This window comes from Hemicordylus capensis, chromosome 6 (genome assembly GCF_027244095.1).
Source record: "Hemicordylus capensis ecotype Gifberg chromosome 6, rHemCap1.1.pri, whole genome shotgun sequence".
Lineage (NCBI taxonomy): Eukaryota > Metazoa > Chordata > Lepidosauria > Squamata > Cordylidae > Hemicordylus > Hemicordylus capensis.
In genome coordinates this window covers 46,926,930-46,944,668 of record NC_069662.1, presented here as the reverse complement: position 1 = coordinate 46,944,668, position 17,739 = coordinate 46,926,930, and the positions used below count along the sequence as shown (strand labels likewise).

Below are 17,739 nucleotides of genomic sequence, written 5' to 3'. Positions count from 1 at the left end.
GCCAGAACCTCTTTTCAGTACCAGAAAGCTCAGCTGTAGAACATGCAAAGGGATACTAACTTAAGAATAGAGGAGGAGTGTGTCTTTCCCTCATCAGTGAATTATCATGCTTACTTCCCCACTCCTCTGGGAAAAGGGCTGAATTCCTGGACAGACCTGAGCCCCAGCCTCACTCATGTGTTGGAATTAATCAGTGGCTGAATGGCCAAAGGAACAGACACACCTGTCACATCTATGTGTGAAAATGAATGGTTTCAGGGAGGGGTGTGTGTTGTTGTAGGCCTTTAAATGGAAGATTACCCAACTAAAGCTTTAGTTCGTTTATTGGAGGGGGGGCATTTTAACCCATGAGGACAAATCTTAACCAGGGGGCTGAGCATGAATGGCACCCCTTTGAGCAGGCATCTCCAAATCCGCTTGCCAGTGGCAAGTGCCCCCAGCACCACCCTGATCTCCTCCCCATAAGTCTAATCTCCACTGCCATTTTCGAGAAGGTAGGAAACAGCAGGAATCCTTTCTGAGCAGGAGGAGAGGTTCTTGCTGTTCCTTGCCATCTCCATCTCCCAGTGCAAATGACAGACAACCTGCTTCTCTCCTAAGACCACTGCCTGTGTGCCAGAAAAGGATCTAAGGGAAGGGAGGGGATTGGTGTGGCAACCACAATCCCCTTTCTTCTCAGTCTACATTTGGGGATCCCTGCCTTTGAGGCAAGTTGGGTTCTGCTGTGTTCCTGTAATAGGGAATGACAAAAGAAATAGTCAAGACTTCCTTTTCCTGTTACAATTTAACCGAGCTATTTTACATTCCCTTTTCAGTGTCTCAGAAGTCCTGTTCACACATAATTTTCAACACTCTTACTACGAGTGTACAAGGTACACAGGTACAGTTATACATATGTTGAACTCAGGTACAGCAGTACACTTACTATCTGCACCACACATTTGAGGGGCCTGTACTTAGCTTCACTTTTAAAATGGCCTCAGGTACAGTCATTTACACAAAAATATGTATGAGTGTAGAGATATTTGTTACGCTCGTACAATAGAATATCTCAGTAGTGCTAGAATGTATGAATTAATCGGTTAATTAATAACCTGTCTTTTTACAAAGCAGCTAAAACGTCTTCAGTCAATTTGGAAAGGGTAACACTGCCCAAGTCTTGTGGAAATGGTCTCATTTGCCCCGATTAGGATTGTATTATGAACTTCTGGTGCTCCTCTGTCAAATGTTGAGGGGTGTGCAAATACAGCACAGGCCCTTGAGGAAGAAACGCAGGGGGATCCTGTTGAGCACCTTGGAAAACAATCCTGAAAACCTAACAAATATACTCTAGGTGACTCTCACCCTATAAATCATTGTCTTGCCCCTACTCTAATAAAAATAAAACAATCCTCTAACCTCCATACATTTCTCTTTCTGTTTATTTCTTTCCTCCTTAAGCTGGAAGCCAAACAACCCTGGGTGGGTAAAAATCCCTGTTGACTCACTTTGTTTGCCAAAGGTGTGCTCTCTGAACACAAAGGTAAAAGCCTTATTTGAGGTCTATCTTTGTGGAGGGAATGCAAAGGTGGGGGCGGGGGGGATAACCTTCTCCTTTGGAGGTTTCATCCTGAGCTTTGTCATTTCAAGGTCAGGCCTTGCTCTTCTAAAACAAGAAGGGTAGTGATTTGGGGGTGGAGCTGAGGTTTGGATGTCTGCAAGAAAAACATTCTCTGAAGCTAGTGCTGGAAAAAAATGTTTTAGGTCTCTGATCGCCACCACTTGGGGACACTCAACACTATGTGGTAACTAGTCATGGGGACAGGCTTCAAAGACTGCATCTCCTCCCCCAAGAAGTAGTTACTAGGGCAAGTTTTAAATTGTATTTTTAAAGGTTCTAGGCTGCTCCTTGGTTAAACTATCAGAGTGGCATACAATAAGATAGGAGTAAACAATACACTATATAAAGCCACAATTAATCAAGATACAGAACATGGAACAAAGTAGCAATAAACATTCATTTAAAAACCTGATTAAAATCTGCTAAAATCTGTGCCTTTAAAATCTGCTCGCTCAATCAATCAATCTAGCTTAAATTACCTGCTGGGATGCCTGGCAAATACAAAAGTCTTTGCCTGGAATGGCATTGGGCAGGTCTGCCTGGGAGGACATTTCGCAGTCAGGGTGCCAACAACTGAGATGGACGGGGAACCTAGAGGGAAGCTTCTAATGACAAGTACAGTGTCCGGTCAGGACGGACCTTTAGGTATGGATGGCTTTGTAGCACAGCCTCAGCACTTTGCGTTGTGCCTGGAAATGGACCAGTAGCCAGTGCAGCATTTTTAAGAACTGGCAAGACATGAGGCTGCTTCTCACGATGGGGAACTGGGTAGGGCCTACCCAGCTTCAGGAACCGTGGACACTCTTGATTTTTGGTCAGCAAACATCTAGATAGCATATGCAACACATTACAGTGCTGGGATCCTGGAGGTGGTGGAGGAGAACACTCCAGCTGAGAACATCCCAACCCTGATGAAAGCCCTCTAGTTCCAGCAGACCTGTGCTTGCTGCCCCTCTTGCAGTGCCCCCCTAGGACTGGAGTTTTCAAGACCCAGTGCCCCAGAGCAAGGCTCGTGTCCTGCTCCTAGAACTCTCCATTGACCCTGTTTCCCCAGGAGCAGAGACTCAGCAAAGTGTTTGGCTCGTTGCTCAGGGCTATCTCCCAGTGGGCCTGCTTGTGAGAAAGGGGAAGCCATCTCAGGCACCTGCTTTGGATCAGGGCCAGCTTGAGTTCCAGGAAGGGGCAGAGCCTACCTAATCCCTCCCATTTGCAGCCACACTTTTGCCTGTTCCACAACTCTTCCTTCAAGCTGTTACCTCCAGCTGCTGCCTTGCTAGACCCAGGTTCGGACAACAGTAATCTAACCTAGAGGTTATTGAGGGCTTGGAGAACAGTGACCAAATCCAGGAGGGGTCATAGTTAGTGCATCAGCCAAAGCTGCTGGAAAGCAGTGCTTGCCACAGAGGCCATTTAGGGTCTAACAGCACCCCCAAACTACAACAAACCTGGTCTATCAGGCAGATTGTAAACCCATCCAGAGTTGTGGGACAGCTACTTAAGAGTAGGGCGGTTTACAGGATCTATGCTTGTGTGGTAAGCAGCAGCTGGGTTGGAGGGCTCCTTCCTATCCAGCAGCTGTACGCAGCTGCTGAATGAGGGAGGAAGAAAAGCTCTTCAACTCAGCTGCTGCTTACCACAGAAGCACAGAAGGAACCCCGGCCCTTGTTTTCCCTTCACAGACAATCAAAAATCCGGCGTGTGCACAGCTCCCAAACAAGGGTAGGAGGCATATCCTAATCCTAGTAATTGTACTAGGGTGTGAACTGCCCTAGAGTCTCTTGCTTTCTCTGGGCTGTCCAAATGTGATGTAAATGCAGAATAATTCAGAAGGTATCCTCAGTTGATTCAAGAGGCACATGTTGAGCATGGAGTTGTGTGGCTTCGCTGCTCACTGTGCGCCTGTTAAACGCATATTTTGCCATACTAAAAAGCTCCACTCTCGCTCGTTTGTTTCACAACGAGGAATCCAAATGAGCTGGGTTTGGTTTTGTGAGGTGGCGGTGATTGATGTATGTCCTGGATGTAATTTTAATGTGTGAAGGATTTTGCCTGCAAGGAATATACTTGGAAGAGAGGATCTTGATACACCGTTTAAGTTGTATTTCTACACCGTATCTCTGGGCCTCTCTTCAACATTTGACCAGACAGACAGGCTGGTGAATGTAGCAAGATCCAAGACCCGAGCGGAGAGAAGTTGAGCAGGGGGGAGCAGAAAACGAGCTGCAGGTGTATCTCGTTTGGATGCCCCTCGTCTGCTTCTTTCCCTGCCCTGCTGCCTTCTTCCCTCTTGCCTTGCCCCACCATGGCTTTAACCCCAGTGGGCTGCATATTTGCCTGGTTCATTTTCTGCTCCCCAGCTGCCACTTCCTCCCCACCTCTCCTTTTCCTCCAACTATGCCCACAAATATGTTCCTGGATGAAAATGTGCATTTAGTCCATGAAAGCTTATGTTACAATAAGCATGCCTGTCTTGAATGTGCCATAGCAAGATTCTTCGTTGTTGCCCTAGATAGCTACCCCTCTGGAATACGTTATTTGGATGATGTGTGTGCAAAAAAAATAAAGTAGAAGTGGGTGTTTTTTGGGTTGACTGTGGGTGCCCTGATATATTGAGTATGCACGGTTGTGTGTCATTAGCTATATGTATGTGTGTTTAGGGAATGATAGTTGTCATGTGTTGGTCTCCAGGTATAACTGGGAGAGAGTTTATATTTTTTTATCCATCTGGGGGCAGACAGGTTGTTTGAGGATCATGCACATTTCTGCTGTATTTTTGCCAAAAGGTAGGTACAAAGATAGCCCCTGTCTTTATCCATGGATGTACTGTGGATATACCCATGCATAACCTACAAAAGCACAAATGTACTCCCATAGAAGAAGAATTACACTTAACCACGCGGAGAATGCAGACTCAAAAGAGGAGAGGCACGTCTGACACGCATACCTCTGACCAGTGTTTCTGTAGAATATGTGTTACATGCATTTCAGCTTGGGATGAAGAATGCAATCCTAAACACATTTTGCAGGATATAAGATCTACTGAGCCTCACTGGGACCAACTCCCAAACAAATTTATCTAGTATCAGGCTGTGTCTTGCATGCTAGGCTATATGTGTGCTCAGTATGAAAGGTGGGTATTCTGTCTCCTGAGAGTTGCAACGTGTGTGTGTGTGTGTTTTTGTCTGTTCTGATCCTTTTCATCTGTGCCTACCGTACTTGTTTGCATATATTATGTGAGCTGTATGTTTGGAATTCCATGGGTGCTTTATCCCAGCACTCATACACTTTTAAAGTGGATTATTTTGTAGTTGTTTGTATATATGAAAGTGTTTCTTCCTCTTGATGTGCTTGTGTTGAATAGGCAAATTTCACAGGCACGTGGGATAGGCAGATATTTAAAATATTGTATTTGTGTGTGTTTGGTGGGGGAGTAATCTGCCTTGGTTTTTGTCCAACTGTACACTTGTTACACATTTTAATTAAGAAATTCAAATAACAAACAAGTCACCATTTAAACCAAGGCAGTAGTAAATCTGAACCATAACTCACATTACATTTTAAGCTACAAAAACACCCTGGCACAGACTAGTTCTTCTTGAATGTATTATTTTGACTTTATTATATTTGTATACTGGTCCAAACTCATGTATCTGGGTTTTGCCTTTCTTTAACTGTAAATTATATATTAATTTGACAGTAACCAATCTTTCCCATAATTTCCTCAGCTGCTTGCTTTTATTGAAATGCTTTCATGTTTTTCCTCAAATTTGAGAGAGAGAGAAAGAGAGAGAGAGAGAGTTAAATGAGACCTGACACTAATACATTTTCAGAATGACATCTTCTATTATCCCCCAAACCAATTAAATGGGGGTCCAATAGAACAGCCTATGAACACTTTTGTTTTTGCTCAAACAGGCTCTAGATGGTCTTTTGTGAAAGGTCTGTGTTAGACAGAGAAGGCTGGTGTAAAGTTTCCTGAGAGAAATTATGATGGAGGTAGAGGCATTTAGTGTGTAAGCTGCTTTGAGCAACTGGTTTGGAAAGATAGTGTAATGATGCTTAGGGCCAAAGCCACCTGAAGTTCTCCTATGCATACACCTCTGAAATTAATGGGAGCTGTACAGAAGAATTTTTCAGATCTGGTCCCCTGCGGGGGCACCCCATGTGCTCACAGAGCACAACAGAGCACAGTTCCCCCTTGGTGCATGCACATGGGCAGCCAATATGCCAGGCCATTACAGGCAATGGGAGACCTGGGTATACCTCCTTGCTCCCTATTCAGTCCTCCCCCACCTGAAAGACCATGCGCTCCAAGAAGAGGGCGGAAGGCTGGAAGAAGGGGGAGGTATGAGAGGTCACCCATTCCATTTGAGAATTCGAGAGGCCACCCATTCCTGCATACGCACCACAATGGGAAGGGTGAACGGGGGCTCTGCTCTGTCCTATATTGTATCATGTCATATCTAGGCATAGGAACTGTGCCTGTGGTGATCTGGATTGACTCCATATTTGATGTGATGCAGCACCTTGCTGAAACAAAGTAGTATAGGTCTGGCTAGTGCCTGGATGGGAAACTACCTGGGAGGAGTTTCTTGATTGAAGAAAAGCAGAATAGAAATGTAATAAATAGAGATACAATCCTTATTCGTAATAACATCTTCAAGGGTCCTGCAACATGTGAAACACAAGCGCAATGTTTTGTGCAGTTATTTCTTCAATGAGTAGGTTTTGCATGGGGGGTGTGTGTGTTGGAATAGATTGTGTGTTCTGAGAGTTGCATGCTATGACTGCCTATGCATTTGTGGTTCAAGTATTGCGTATATAGGGCTTGTGCAGGTCTGTGGGCTTTCAGACCCAGCATTATCAGGCCTTTCTGGCTGAGGGAGATAATAGGCCCAGCCCAAATCCTCCCTCCTGGCACTCCCCCGGGCTCCTCCTCCACTGTGGGACCCCCCCCCCCCCTTCTAGCTTGTCCGCTCTGGAGTGCGCCATGGCCCTCGCTGGCCCCACAATGGCTGCCTTTGTGCCGCTTGCAGCCTGCATCTTTTGTCAAGTGGCCTTTTTAATGCCTCCCTCCCCTACTTCTGGCCTCCAGGCCGCTCTGCTGATTACCTCCACCTCCCTCCCTCATCACAGTCTAGTCCTGGCTGCCTTGCAGGGGGCGAGTCAGGGGAGGTCACTTCCTCACTGTATGGATGCTGCATGATGAGCGTTGAAGAGACAGGGAAATGTTTTCTCCTTCTTTCATCACAGTGGAGCTCAAGGGTCATCCAGTGCAGCTTACTGATAAAATTTCCCTTCACACAGTGCTCTTGTGGAATTCACTGCCACAAGAAGATGATGCAGTGTCCATTAGTGTAGACATTTAAATCCTTTAAAAATGGATTTGATGTATTTATGGAGGAGAGAAATCTATCCATATAGTTAAGGTTCTACTTCTGTAGCAGTTAACTGCATTGTTGTACTTGCGTGACACAGTTACTTCTCATCTACTCTGGCCTCTCTCCTCTCCTGCATGTTATGCTTGAAACAGCTATCCCATTCTCCTGTGCAGTGTGGATATTGAAGAAGGTGGTTTTGCTAAGGAACCTTCTCGTTTAGTTTCCTGGAGGACCAAAGCATTTAGTGCAAGCACCAGAAACTATGTGGTATCCCTTTTGAACCCCTTTGTTCAGCTGAGATACTTCAGACTATTTCTAAGCATTCCTGCTGGATAGAAAAGTAACTTCACGCACTTCCAGATTGCTCTGCAGGACATTTTATTCTTTCTGTTTTCCGGGCATTTTCTCAAACATAAGTGGCTGGCCTTTTCAAACTTTTTGTGCTCCTCCCATGCAGTAGTAAGGTATACTCAAAAAGGCTTCAAAATCATGTTTGGACTGTGTTTTGAGAATCCTGACATGAGAGGTATGGCAAATGCTTTGAACCGGAGTTCTGAAAGGAAATCCTAGCCCTGAATTCTGAGTTTGTGGAGTCAGGCGTTGCTAGTGAGGGAAGTGGCATTTGGTACATGCTCAGAAGTACTGACGTTGGTTCATATCCATTTCTTTTAAAGAAGGTTATGCCAAAGGTGGGAGTGGGTGATGCTAAGTGGGTGTGGCTAAACACCACAGATGCAAGGCCAACAGGATCTGCAAGAGATTTCTTTTGTTTACACCACTGCCTCTGAAAAAATGGGGAGAAAATTTATACTGAAATTATGGCATTATATGTGTGCATGTGCATGTTGGGAATGCTGTGGTTTTTGCAATGGGAATTGTGATAACTTTTCATGTAACACACTCCCCCCCCCCCGAATTCTACTGATTAAGGGAGGGGTCAGAGAGTGTGTGCTGGTGTGTGCCTTCCTTCCCAGTCTTTTGAGAGAGATTCCAGCCACACTGACCTCCCACCCCCCCACCTGCAGCTTCCTGCAAAGAATACGACCTCTGTTTGCAGCCATGGGGTGGGAGGTGGGCACCCTGGGCTCTGGCCCAGAGAGGGCATGTCGGAGAGCAGTTAATTTGCGCCTCTGTGGGCATAATTGGGCGACCCGACGGCTGTCCCGTTGGCAAGGGGAACAGTTGCTCGTTGTTCTAGCTAATGGCTTTCTCTTTTGTCTTTGCCCCGGGCGGTGGGGGGCTGGGAACAGTCCATTGTGAACTGTACGTTCCCTGTTCTGATGCTTATGCCTGCTTGTGAGGTGATCCAGTAGTTTTTTTCCTACTTGGAGTTGGTCCTGTCTTGAAGAATAGGGTCCAAGGGACAAGTTTGGGACCAACCCCCAGGCCCTTTAAAGTCAGGGCTAAAACAGCTTGAAATGACAGCTGTCACATTTTCTGTAGAAAACTGCAATGAACTGAAACTTCATAGGTGGTGGTGGTAGTCCTGGTGAAAGTGGAGGTCAGCTTTCAACAAGATGGAACTTGGTAGGGACGAGAATGCCTCTTCCTTGGGGCTTGCACTGTCTGTGCTTCTGTGGAACAGAAATGTTTTGATCTAAAACACATTCTTCATCCTCCACCAAAATTGCACACTGCCTAGCAAGTATAGGATTGGGGGTGGCCCTTCTGTGATGGCCTCTGCTGCAATTTTCAGCTCCTCACAAGCTAGAAAGAGAACCCAGCTCCCCAATTCCCTACTGCCTCCAAACCAAAAAGTCCTCCTAGCCTCTTCAACGCTAGTCCTCCTCCAGCTCCCTTACTAAAATCAGAAATAGTCCCAGCCCCTGCTTCCAGTTGTGGGTCAGTTTATACATGCAGCAGAATCTAATGGTAAAGCTTTTCCTGAACATTTTCTCTTCAGGCTGAGATTAGGGAATCACATGGTTTAAATGCTCTTCCACCTTAAGAAGAAGAAGAAAAACCTCCCTGTACATAAAAATACTCAGTGGTACAGCCCTAGAAAAGTATTTCCATTTGATTCTGCTGAATGTATAAGATAATCCTCATTAGATCCCGCCTTAGCTTCCAGCCTAGTCTCTTGTTTCACCCACTAATCCACTGGACAGACCTTTCCCAGACTTGGGAATAGAACCCAGGAGTCTTGGTGATACATGCTGTAATAATGACTCCTTGTTGACTAGTGGTTCTGAGTTGATGCACCTGCCTTGGCCCTACTTTCAGATCCAAAGCTCAATGGTAGAACATCTCCCAGTCTTTGGTAACTTCTTTTTTTTTTGGTCTGTGACTCGCATCATCTCTGGGATTCAGCAATTGTAGCCAGGGATTATGGGAGCTGTAGTCCAGAAACGAGATTCTACCAAAGATTGCCAGAAAGAATGAAAAAGGTTGCTTCTGCGTATTTGCAGAGTGCTTTTCCCGCCTCACTGAATTAACCGTAGCCAATCTTCTGCACATCTGGGATTATGAGCACCCAGGTCAGAGATGTTCCCCTGTGTTCTGGTACCTCTCCCTTTATCAATTTAGCACCGGTTCCTGCCACCTAGGCATTGCTACCCTTCCCAGAATGAAGAATAGTCTGCAGCTTCGGACACATGATGGCCTGCCTTCTCGTCTTCCCATTTCATAGCCATGCGCCTTTGTGTCTCCCTTGTGGCTGGCTTTGGGCCACATCGGGTGGGGTGGGGGTGCGGGCGGGATCTGCCTAGTGAGGACGTGTTTTGCACCATCAGGGTAAGGACGTCACGGACCTTGAGTGAGTTGGTGCAAAGTCCTCAGGGTGCATTCCCCAGCTGTGAGTCTCTTCCTGAGCAGAGGCCCCACTCAAAGAAACCCCTTTCATGTCTAATCTCCTGGCATGCGCCAGCTCTTTTGTTTGGCGGGCCACATCCTGGCTCTTTTCCCTCTGTGTGTGTGTGTGTGTATGTGTAGGTTTTTGCTGAAGAAGGGGGAGCTAATCAAGCCCATCCTTGGGGGACTAGCCTGGAGGCCTTTCCCATCTGAAGGCCTGTTCACCCTGCGCGGGGCCAGGCCTTTTAATATCCTGTCTGACTGGTTTACTCCGGACTCTGGCTTGAAGAAAAACATCGGCAGACATCCTACAGGAAAGGAGCCGTGGGTGTGCAGCCAAGCGCCTTAACCTTTTCATGCCTGGGGGAGCGGAAAACGCATCACATATGTTCAGGCTGTGTGTTTTGTTATATATATATTTGCCTGTATTTTGACGCCTATCTCAGTGGGCCTCCAAATTCACACAATACAATGTCTCGTGCTATGTTTTTATTAACAAACTGTGGCTCCCAGTTTCTCTCTGCTCCAAACCTCTAGGTCACTCCTCCTTCCCCAAGCTGGAAAGGGAAGGTGTCCCTTCTCTAATGCATGCATGTTGCCAAACCCCCTCTCTAGAGCTGAGTCTTGAACTCAGAACCACAGCTCTTGAACCATGCTGCATTGGACTGGAGGTTGAAGCAGTGAACTAGTATGGGTGGATGGGAGGGAGGAGAGATAATGCCTTTCATGGGGCTGGATTACAGCCTAGAGGTTTGGAGGGGGGTGTCCCTCTGAGCCCACCTCTCTGCTGGATAGGGTTTTTCTAAAAAGATTCCAGATGGGTCAGATCTGGGGCACATAAATTGAAAAGCAGGGGCACCTAGGCTGCCATTGAAAGAGTCACAATCTTCCCACCACCAGCAGCTTCTGTTAAGTTGCTTTTAATTCTGATTGCTGAAGAGGCACTTGAAACCTTGCTTATTGTTGCACCAATATAATTTAACACCAATAGAGTTAAACTCAGGAAAATTTAATCTCATTTTTTAACTGGTTAGAACTAGGGATGTGCATGAATTGATTTCTTCTATTCAATTTGTGCTCGAATTGAATCACCCCTGATTTGTTTTATGTCTGAATCTGTCCCCTCCAAATCACCCCAGATTTGATTTGGATTCAGATTGATTCAGACCACTTATAAAGGTCCTAGGGGCACCAGGTTTGGGTGGTGGGTAGGTCCCCGTGGGTGCCACCTACCACCCAGATTTCAAGGCAGTGGGGTACTTGGTTGATCTTTAATGATTTTCTTTTAGTTTTTACTGATTTTGTATATTTCCACCATAGGAAATAATGGGGAGTCAAAGTTGTCCTATTCTAACCCTAACATGGATCCCCAGCTTTAATTTTTTTTTTAAATAAAGCTAAGTTCTAGCCCTTGTGGCGGTGGAGTTATGGAGCAAAATGTGTGGTCACTATTTTTCAAGTGTTTGGATTTTTTGGTATATAATAACTTTTCTTCATAAGGAATCCCTACAAGGATTCATTGCACACCTTCATTTCTTCTGTTCATTTTGACTGTCATTGGACAGTGCCAACTGCCATTTGCCAACTATTCCATCACCCCCCTCCCCACCACCTTCAAGGCAGTGTGGTACTTGGTTTATTTTTTAGGAATATTTAAGTGTTTAGATTCTTTAGTGTCTAATAACCTTTCCTCGTAATGAATCCCTATGAGGATTCATTATACGCCTTTATTTCTTCTGTTCATTTTGACTGTCATTGGACAGTGCCAACTGCCATGTGTCAACTACATGCCACCCCCTGCACACACACACCCCTCACACTAAGATACTCAGTTTATTTTTTAGGAATTTTTGAAGTGTTTAGATTCTTTGGTGTCTTCATTACACACCTTTGTTTCTTCTGTTCATTTTTACCCCACTGCTTTGCGGGTGGAGGTGGGGAATTAGTGGCATCCCATGTGCCAACTATCCCCCAACCCGCAAGCTACTGGGTACTGAGTTCATATTTTAGGAATTTTTGAAGTGTTTGGTGTGCAATGAATCCTCACAGGGATTCATTATGAGGAAAGGTTATTAGACACCCAAGGGTCTAAGCACTTGAAAAAATTCCTAGAACATAAACTGAGTAGTATCCCACTGCCTTGCGGGAGGGAAGCAGGTGTATTTGGTATGTGGCAGTTGACATCTGGCATTGACCAAAGACAGTCAAAATGAATAGAAGAAATGAAGGTGTGTAATGAATCCTCAAAGGGATTAATTGAGGAAACGTTTTTATACACCAAAGAATCCAAACACTTGAAAAATAGTGACCACACATTTTGCTCCATAACTCCACTTCTACAAGGGCTAGAGCTTAGCTTTTTTTAGAAAAATGAAAGCTGGAATCTGGTGAAAATGATAGGAGGAATCCGAATCTTGAAGCAATTCGAATAGAATCTGGCGCTATTTGATTTGCACCCGAATCTAGCCAATGGACCACAGGGGTGATTTGTTCTGTCTCCAAATCACCCGAATCAGCTAGATTTGGGTACAAATCATTTTGTACCCGAATCGATTCACAAATCCCTAGTCAGAACCCCTCCTTATCTAACTCTGCAGATGGACCCCTCAGAGTCCTGACTGTCCATCCTGAGTAGCCCGCTTAAGATCTTACTTTCTTCTGTGATATGGGAGTGGTCCCCTGGTTTCCAGGCTCCTAGACACATTCTGATTTAATCAACCTGAACCAGCTTCCTTTTGCATCTAAGGGGAGGAGTCCAAGCTCTTTTTTTCTAGGGACTGTCCATAAGGTATGTCACACTTCTGTCCTGTTGTTAACCAGAATAGAATGTCTCCTTTGCAACCGCTTTGCACCCCCACTTCCCTCCCCCTTGATATGTGACATCCCATTTGGACAACCCCCTAGCTGTTTTATGTCACACACAGCAGACTGCACTCTGTGTTAACTAGCCTGGAGTAACTATTGCCCCCTCCCCTATTTCCACATACACCATCACTAACACAGATTAAAAACCTCATATGAGCCATTAGCTTATCTGAAAGAGCTGAAGGCGAGTCCATCTTCTAGCACAGTTTACCCCAGTTATGATTCCGATGGAGAATGAAGACAAGTGGACACTTGCAGAATGGTGACGGAATATGGTGTGCATGTCCCCATTGCTAAGCTGGTCCTCTGTACTGCTTAGCCAAGGAGGCTGGAGAACTTTCTCACTCCCCTGCTTTCTTGGATTAATAGCTTGAGTGCAAAAATGCAATACAGTACACCTTGCCACTTGACAGGATAGTCCCAAATGGATGACCAAGCTCTCGTGGCTTGAGCTCTCTCACCTCAGGTCATCCTGCCAAGTGGCAAGAAAGGTCTCGCCACAGGTTTGGTGCAGATGTATGGTGAAATTGTTGCCTGGAGCCAACATTAGTCTCCCAGACTTACAACAGAAAGGGGTAACTCATTTGTACTGAACATTCCTGAGTATGTAGGCCCTTGACATTTCCCCCTGTCCCAAGCCTAGCCAGTGTTGGGTGGCACAGATGGACTCAGGAAGGGCCGCTTGGCTCAGTGCTTAATCTCTCCCTCTTTCTTTTTAAACCATGTTTTTGAAAACGGCAAAAATGAAAGTTGAAATCTATAAAAGAGAGGAAACAATCTCAAAATATAAGAGATTGCATGTTACTTAAGAAGTAAGCATACATTCCATAACTAATGTCTAAAGCAAGAAGTGTCGGGATTCGAGCTTGCCTGGATCTCACCACTCTTGCAAACAGAAGGTTCTTTTCCTTTCCCAGTGCTGAGGGAAAGTGTACGCAGTATAATCTCAGAGGCATTTTCTTATTTATGATGACTTTTGCATATTTCTGGCATTTGAAAAAGCATTACGGTCTGTGTCTGCATCGTTTTATCATCCTCCCTCCCCACACACCCCAAAGCAAACCCCCTTCCCTCCCGGAGCTGGGAATCCAGCCCTGTCAGCCACCGCCATGCTGCCTGCCTCTTTCCCTTCCTTCCTTCCTCCCGCCCTCCTCCCTGCCGCCGCCTTCAGTTGAGCTGCAGCGCCAGTGTGTAACGCTCCTGGGATTGGTTGTGTCTGGCTCAATCCCACATCTTATTTCTCTCTGGCCTGAAAATGTCAAATCGTATCTTGCAGCAGTGCCATCCCTCCCTTGCGGAGAGCATGCTGGAGGCGGCTTCCAAAGCTTTCGTGCCTTTGGGCTTACCGATTTCAGGTTTGTTTGTTCCCTACTGGGCTGTTCCCTCCCCAACCGTCAGCGTTCTTGTGGAGGGTCTCTTATTTAAAGACATTCTGCTTGCAAAATCTGCCTGGCCAGAATAGGAATGTTAGAAAAGCCATTTCCCCAAGACACAATTGCGGGATGGCTTGCACTCATATGATGCTGTTAAAACCACAGAATGGTGCTCCCAAGGGGCCAGTTGGCGTTTATGTTGGGATCTGTCTTTGATCAGAGGCGGAGTGTGCTCTGTAGGAAACCCCTCCACCCACCCACACACACACACACACACACGCACACTCTGTGTTCAGCAAGAAGCCCTAAATTTGATGCAAAGAATAGATCTGCACAACAAACTTTAGCATTTTTATTTTTATCCCCCCTTGCATTATGCCTGTGTCTTCCTCTGCAGAGAAACTGAAGGGGGTTTGAAAATATGAGATAAAGTAGGGAAGGTGACGTAAGGACTTCTGGTAAACAAACGGCTCAGAAGGATTGTGGGGCACAGTCCTCTGTTCCCTCCCTTGTCTGCTTTCTGAGAGACATGGGACTGATTCACACATACACACGTGTACCACTTGATGATTTGTATGTGAGAATCAAATGCCAATGAAAGAGCATTCATCCATCTCCCCATACACAATGCCTTTTGATGGCGCCAGTTCAGACTCTCTGCTACAGTCACCAAGCAGATCAAGAGACATGCGTACTAAGTCTGGAAATGGTGCTGTTAAACTGAATTGGTCAAGCAACTTCCTCTACAGATTCCAGGCAGACTCCAGATCTTACCACCTCTTCATTTTACGAATGTAGCCCTGAAATGTCACTTCTGACTTATTTTTTCTCTTGCTTTTGCTGCAGCCATTGAAACGCAGAGCACCAGCTCGGAAGAGATTGTGCCCAGCCCTCCTTCGCCACCCCCACTGCCCCGAATCTACAAGCCCTGTTTTGTATGCCAGGATAAGTCATCCGGCTACCACTATGGTGTCAGCGCCTGTGAAGGATGCAAGGTGAGAATGGAAATGGTAGCAGTTTGCAGAGGGACTGCAGACTGCTGGTGCTTAAAATAAAAAATGTTGTAGAGCAGCTTTTAAAATGATGCCTGGCCGGGGGGGTGGGGCATAGCCAACAGAAGTTGGGCAGTATCCAGTTTGGCAAATGCCATCCCTTAAGGTGTGAGGATGTAAATGCTTCAGATAAACCAGAAGGGGACAGAGCAGAACCAGGTAAAGAGCAGACAGAAAGATGTGATAGCTGGTCAAAGAGATCAAATGGCCATAGCACACACCAGTTAAGAGATTCAGCATATAGGTGCTTATATGCCAATGCCAGAAGCCTTTGAGCCAAGATGGGTGAGCTGGAGTGCTTGGTTGCTAATGAAAACATAGATATAGTGGGTGTAACAGAAACATGGTGGAACAGTGAGAACCAGTGGGACACTGTTATTCCTGGAGATAAACTCTATAGAAAGGACTGGGAGGGGCGAGTTGGGACTGGAGTAGCACTGGATGTTAAAAAGGGATAGAATCTAACAAGCTAGAAAGCCTAGGAAGACCAGAGGCCTTCACAGAAACTCTGTGGGTGACAATAGAGATCCTCAAAAGAAATGTGCTACTAGGAACATGCAATCATCCTCCTGATCAAAACTCTGACAGTGACTGGGAGTTGCAGAAGGAAATTGGGGGTGTCAAAGAGATGCAGAGCTGTAATAATGGGTGACTTCAATTACCCACACATGGACTGGGTAAATTCACATTCAAGTAATGACAAAGAGGTCAGATTTTTAGATACGCTGAACAACTGTGCCCTAGAACTGTTAGTCATCGAACCAACCAGAGAAAAGATGACCTTGGACTTAATCCTGAGTGGTGTGCTGGACCTGGTGTGAGAAGTCAGTGTCGTGGAATCTTTAGGGAACAGTGACCATAGTGTGATCAAATTCATCATATATGCGAGGAGAGAATCGCTAAGGAATCACCATTTGCACCAGGCCGGCAGCGTAACCTTATGGGTCAGGTTGGCAGAGATCAGCCTGGGCAAGCAGTTTGCGTGCTGCGTGCCTGGTCCTCAGCAGTAAATCCCTCTGGCTCATTAACACGAGGCCCTTTGTGCCTCTGGTTGCCTGGAAGAAAGGCCTTTTTCCTTCCCCACCAGGAGTCTCTTAATCTCATTAGGGGGATGTGGCGATGTTCTCTGCAGGCGCTGAGCAGCCTGGCCTCTCCTATGGCTGCCCCAAATGAATGGCTCTCTACTTCTGCTAACTGTAGCCCTACCCAGTCAGTTGTAATGGTTTGGAATTGGGAGCTGTGGCCATTTTGTTATCTGGAAATGTTTTTTTGTTATCTGGAAATAAAAAGTCTTTACACATAAATAAAGTAAAAAGGTATAACGTACCTTTTTATAGGGAGGAATGTTTGTATTCTGCACGCCTGAGGGCTGGCGGTTTCACACACAAGACAGCAATCCAAGAGATCCTGAGTTTCAGTGCGTTTTTTAAAAAGTTTCTAGCACTCATTCTGAGTTTTTAAAAAAGGTTGCTCTTCTGCTTCCTTCGGACTTTCCTTTTCCCTGCTAAAAGTCTAATTTGGGGGGGAAACCCTGATATTGAAGCAACAAATATTTATTTCACACAGTTCTGAATGCAAAAAACAGGGTTCTTTGTCATCTTCTTTAGTGGTGCAGAAATGTATTTAGCCATGCTTTTAAAGAAACCCACGTTTTTGGGGTGCAGTTGCATATAGCTTTTGAGTTCTGCAGAACCGGTTGGTAGACAGGAGAGGCTGTGTGTGTACATGAGTGCACATGTGCACAAAAATACCCCATTCCACAATTGTTATCCTTCCTGTAGTTCCAGTCTGGGATTCATCCATGTTACAAACCTAAACTGGTTGAACTGCCATGGCATCTACCAAAGGAACCCTGGGAAACTGTGGTTCTGTGGTGGCTAAGAGCCACTGCGAGGTTGTACTTCCCGCCTCCCAGGAGGAACACCACAGCAGGGAGAAGCCCCCATCCCTCAGCCAGAGAAAGGGTGACTTCTGCTGCCAGAAACAACACTCTGCTCTCTGCTAGTTGCCTGGGGACTGCTTAAAGGGAAGCACACACTGGCCTCTTACCACTGGCCAGAGGACTTTTATGAGTGTCTTGTTATCTGTCTCTTGTAAGCCACTTGGGGACCTCTTTGATTGAAAGGTGGACTATAAATTTAAATAAATAACAAGAGAATTATCTGGTGGTGTTACCCTCACCCTGCAATCTTGGAATAAAATATCTTGCAGAATTGTAAGGATGACTTGGAAAATGTACACAAAATTCTTTGCATGCTCTGAAAGTGCTATATAAATGCTAGGGATTTGTATTAAAGACTCTCAGCTATCAAGGTCTCATGACAATTTACGAAGCTTTAAAAATATTTGTATGTAGCATTAGCCAGATCTCCATGAGAATGCTGGAAATCACAGGTATGATAATGAGAGACAGACTTGAAAAGGACAACAATCTGACACCCACCTGCCCAGATTTGTATAGATATAGAGGGCATAACGGAAACCTGGTGTAACAGTGAGAACCAGTGGGACACTCTTATTCCTGAATACAAACTCTACAGAAAGGACAGGGAGGGGTGGATTGGGGGTGGATGGGTACTGTATGTTAAAGAAGGGATAGAATCCAACAAGCTAGAAAACCTAGGAGGACTGGAGTCCTCCACAGAATCATTATAGATGATTCTACAATACAAGAACTT

The 17,739-nt window shown here is 45.6% G+C and overlaps 1 protein-coding gene across 11 annotated transcripts in view; it reads left to right on the top strand.

Annotated features, from left to right (window-relative positions):
* The window catches only part of RARA (retinoic acid receptor alpha), a 219,414-nt gene that overhangs the window by 174,137 nt on the left and 27,538 nt on the right, over nt 1-17,739 (top strand). For 9 of the 11 annotated variants that reach the window (XM_053261941.1, XM_053261940.1, XM_053261939.1 and 6 more), the window contains one exon: nt 14,856-15,004. In XM_053261941.1, the coding sequence (XP_053117916.1) occupies nt 14,856-15,004 (149 nt within the window). Of the gene's footprint in view, nt 1-2,120; nt 2,246-3,209; nt 3,320-14,855; nt 15,005-17,739 lie in introns of those variants that run through there. The other 2 variants (XM_053261946.1, XM_053261947.1) reach the window with 2 other exon arrangements.